The sequence below is a fragment of the Accipiter gentilis genome, unplaced genomic scaffold (genome assembly GCF_929443795.1).
Source record: "Accipiter gentilis unplaced genomic scaffold, bAccGen1.1, whole genome shotgun sequence".
NCBI lineage: Eukaryota > Metazoa > Chordata > Aves > Accipitriformes > Accipitridae > Astur > Astur gentilis.
Genome location: NW_026060841.1, coordinates 31,908 through 35,969, shown reverse-complemented (window position 1 = coordinate 35,969; position 4,062 = coordinate 31,908). Strand labels below are relative to the sequence as shown.

The window sequence follows — 4,062 nt, the reverse complement described above, 5'->3', positions numbered from 1 at the left end:
AGATTTAAAGAAGGGTCTAGTTTCTCGTTCGCTTGTTGCACCAACACCACCAATTTCTTCAAAACTTAACTCTCCCTCTGAGGTATTTAAAACTGAAAAGGTGACTCTAGTGTCAACTCACATTCAATTTTCTGTTCTCCCAGTTTAGCTGTAACCAGAGGTTCTGCTGGGAGACTCCCCTCCGGTCCCCGCCCGATACGTTCACTTAAAAAGAACAAATCTACATATGGCACTTTATTCCATTTACTCTCTCTCCTACAAAACAACAGGAATTGCAATATAGTATTGTAACTCAAAGTTCTGTTTGTTTACCATTTTTCCTGCAGTTCACCCCAACGTGCCAATAAACATCCCAGCGGTGACGTTTCTGGTAACTTTTCATCAGCAGTTCTATTTCCTGCACTCTTATTCTTAAACAATTTTGCTAATGCCATTATACTTATATACATTCAAATACCAAATACCAAACAAACGCAAACGACAGCTGTCCCAAATAATACACAAAGTCCAACCCAGCAATAGCTTTCGCTTATGACTTACGGGCAGACGCCTAGGCTTCCAGTGCAGACGGCTACCCTCCAAGCCCCAACCCTGGGAAGCTTTCGCCGCGCCTCACGGGCAGGCTTTCCAAACAAATTCCAAAGAAGCAGCGCCTTACCTTTTTTCCAGGGAACGCTGCGAGGAGCTTTGCGTGTCGAGGGGGACGGTTCTCCCCGAGAATACCTCGGTGCCGGCCGGAGCTCGATCGACACGCCATCTCGTCCAGTCTCACTCGCAAGGTCCCATCTGGGTCGCCAAAACCGTTACCGAAATCCAGAATAAAACTCCTTAACGCCAACGTGAAGTTAAGAAGCAGGCGCTTTGTTTATCGCAGCGCTGGGGACACGGGGGATCGCTCCTCCAAAGGCGTGTCCCACTTAGTATCAAAATCCATCAGTTTTTACAGGCTTTTCCCGTCAGGTCATTGTTACCTAAGCTCCTTCCGTAAAAACGCATACTATGCTCGTTCTTAAATTTAACCGTTGTAACGATCGGTCCTGTGATTCTATAACCTTATCAATATTCTTATTTTAAAACAATCATTGGTCAGTGACACTTGGCTCTGCTGACTGGCATCGTCGATACTCAAATCGAGATGGGAAGGGTAAGGGGGTTTCCAAGCAGCAAACTGGTGTCCACGACGGTTTCCTTAGTTTCCTGAAACAGAACGTAGGAAAACCAGTAACTTCCTGGTGAGGTTTCTAGGGTTAGCTGTTTCAGACTTTAACAATATTACGGTTCCTAGCGTCACGCATAACACAGCTCCTAAAGTTTCTATGGCTACGTTTCAAACTTAACAATCCTATACGTTACGCTTCACAGTTTTACTTCTTAATCAAACCTAACTCTTCTATGTGATTAAATGTTGATTTCTTTACCAGAACATTTGCAACAGCTGGAGCCCAGCAGGAACAGGGGGGGCACGGCCCGACCCCCCCCCAGCGCCTCACCTCCTCCTCCTCCCCTGGGCTCCCTCACAGCCCCTCGCCCCGTGCAGAGGGAGCGCAAACGCAGCCCGGAGGGCAAAGGGGCCGGCCGGCCAGCGTCTATTCAGTCAGTCGCGCGCCTATCGAGTCCTGCCAGCGAGTCTGCTCCGGGGCTCGGGGCGCCCCCCGGCGCTCCCCCTGCCCCTCGGACACCTCTGATAGCACATTTCCATACGTTCTGTATGGCACGTCGAAATATTTGGGTGGTTTTAATACTTTGTACCAGCTGTGGTTTGCTGCTAGGTGACTGTAAAAGTGAGATTTGGTAAATAATGGTTAGAAATCTTATACTAACGCTACAACTGAAACAACAGACAAAAGTATAGCCGAGCAATTAACTAGCAGAGGTAGGTACTCCTAAGTTTTGCAGTTCTTTGCTCTTATGACTAGATGTTCCCCTGTAAGCTAAATGGGAACAATGCTGAAACTGACCACATGCGATTGAAACTGCGTTAAGCTTCAAGATCAAAGAACAAGGACAAGAATAAAGACTTCGAGGACAGCCAGCAAGAACTTCAAATGGGTCGGTGGTCGCAAAAGCAGCCCTTCGTCTCAAATGGATCCTTCCTTGCACGTGATCGGATGTAGGCAGTGCTATGATAATCGGTTGCCGTCGTTTTTATGTATATGTATACTCATCTGATTAATAAGCAATTAGTTATTCTATATAACCTGTTTGTGCTAAAGCTGTGGCACGCACACTAGGTGGAACTATCCCCCGTGCATCCGGCGCTGCAGTGAAGAACGCCTGCTTTCTAAAACTCCAAAACGAGTCTTAGGGAGTTTCGTCGACCGGCTTTTCAGTATCAGAGGTACAAGGGAGGAAAGGAAAAAAAAAAAAAAAAAAAGGAAAAAAAAAAAAAAGCAGGGGTGTGGGAAAGAGAGGGGACCAGGGGACGGAGGGGGCAGGGAGGGACCGCAACACCGAAGAGGGGAGACGGGGCCCCGAGGGCCCGGGGCTCACCGCAGCTCTCGTTCTTGGCGCTGCCAAGAGACTTTGCCAGTTCAGCCGCTTCTTTCTCCTTCTCTCCTCCCTTCCTCTTCTGTAACTCCAGTCGCTTGGCTGTCCTCCGCATAACGGAACACGCGAGCCCCTCGCAGCTCTTGCGAGATGAGGCCTCCTAGACACGTAGCCTCGCTCGCTCGCTCACTACGTGGCTGTACCGCGCTGCTGGTCACGCATACAGACCCTGGCGGTCTGACCTGCTGTGGACTACGAGGAGGGATCCTCCCACACCCACAGAGGCAGGGTCCCTCTGGCCTGCAGCGGGAGGCAGCTGCCAGCCAGATGGCCTTCCGTTTCTTCTTCTTTACCTTTCTGTGGCCTCTCCAGCTTCAGCAGCTCCCGTCCACAGCCAGTAAGTGCTCCGCCTGTCCCTCTGCGCTCCCGTGCCGTGAGGAGAGGGAGGCCGGGCGGAGACAGGCCACGCGAGCCTGAGGCTGCTGCAGTCAGCGGCATCCCCGGGGACGAACGGACAACCCCGCTCACGGCGTGGCCTCTGGCAGAGGGAAAGAGGCAGCAGCGACCGTTATTACCGCAGCTCCACCCTGGCCGGAGCCCCTCCGTCCGCAGGGGCTTCCGCGGACGGACGCCGCTCCTTCCCCGCGCCGCTGCTAACGGCACCCGCCTTAAGGGAGACTCGAGAACACCGGAGGGCCAGCTTGCCGCCCTCACGACAGGGCTCGGGGGCTGCCTGCGGCTGCAGCACAGGCTTCAGGGGAGGGGCTGCAGCTGGGGGCAGCCGCAGGGGCCGAGCGGGGCTGGGGAAAGGCGGCGGGGGAGCTCCGGCGACTCGGGGAGGCGCCCGCTGGCCGCGCCTGGGGGGTGCCCGCCTCCGTCCCCTCTTCCCTTCTGTCGGCTCTCGGGGACCTGCCCGGCGCTGCCCTGGCCCGGCTCGCCTCCGGCGGACCGGGAGCCTGCCGCGGCGGCCGCTTCGCAGCTTCCCGTCCCGCCGGCCCCGGGCGGCCAGCGGGCAGGAGGCACCCGCCGCCGCGGCCGCCGCCGCCCCCGCCGGAGGGGATCGCTCGCCTCACCCGCGGTCCCGGCGCTCGCCCGCGGGGCGGCAGTGGCGTTTCCTTACCGGGAGGGAGGAAGCAACGAGCGCGGCGGCACTTTCCCCCGGGGCCGCACTGCCGGTACCGTCGGACGGCACGTGCAGGACCGGGGCAGCCCCGCGCACTCGCAGCCTCCGAGCTGCAGTACCGAACATTGGGCCGCGGGGTGGCAGCGGCGAGGGCTTGGCAGAACGCGGCAGCGCGCATGCGCGGCACCCCAGCTGCAGTACCGGACTTTGGTCCTTAGGTGGCGAAAGAGAGCGCTGGCGCAAGGGGCCGCCACCGCGCATGCGCGGCTCCCAAGCTGCTGTACCGTGGTTTGGTAGCCAGGCAACAGGCAGAGAGCCGTAAACCGCGCCTCCGCGCATGCGCGTTTGCCGAGGCGTCGTGTCGCGATTTGGTTGCCTGGCAACAGCGGCGAGCGCCGTAAACGACGCTGGGCGCATGCGCGGATGCCAGGCGGCCGTAACGCGTCCTGGTT

General features: G+C 56.6%; 1 protein-coding gene across 1 annotated transcript; it reads right to left on the bottom strand.

Moving 5' to 3' along the window:
- Nucleotides 1-2,746: 2,746 nt before the first annotated feature.
- Nucleotides 2,747-4,062, bottom strand: LOC126036922 (uncharacterized). The gene is made up of 2 exons (XM_049797144.1): nt 3,608-4,062; nt 2,747-3,025 (listed from the first exon to the last, which is right to left on the bottom strand). Exons 1-2 carry the CDS (start codon nt 4,025-4,027, stop codon nt 2,837-2,839), a joined length of 609 nt encoding a protein of 202 aa, XP_049653101.1. The 5' UTR covers nt 4,028-4,062; the 3' UTR covers nt 2,747-2,836.

Bases quoted from the DNA above. Each gene is read 5' to 3' on its own strand.
- LOC126036922 (XM_049797144.1), bottom strand. From the start codon at position 4,027: ATGCGCCCAGCGTCGTTTACGGCGCTCGCCGCTGTTGCCAGGCAACCA. The intron at 3,026-3,607 runs GTAAGGAAACGC...TCCCTCTGCCAG, and splicing joins TCGTTGCTTCCTCCCTCCCG to AGGCCACGCCGTGAGCGGGG.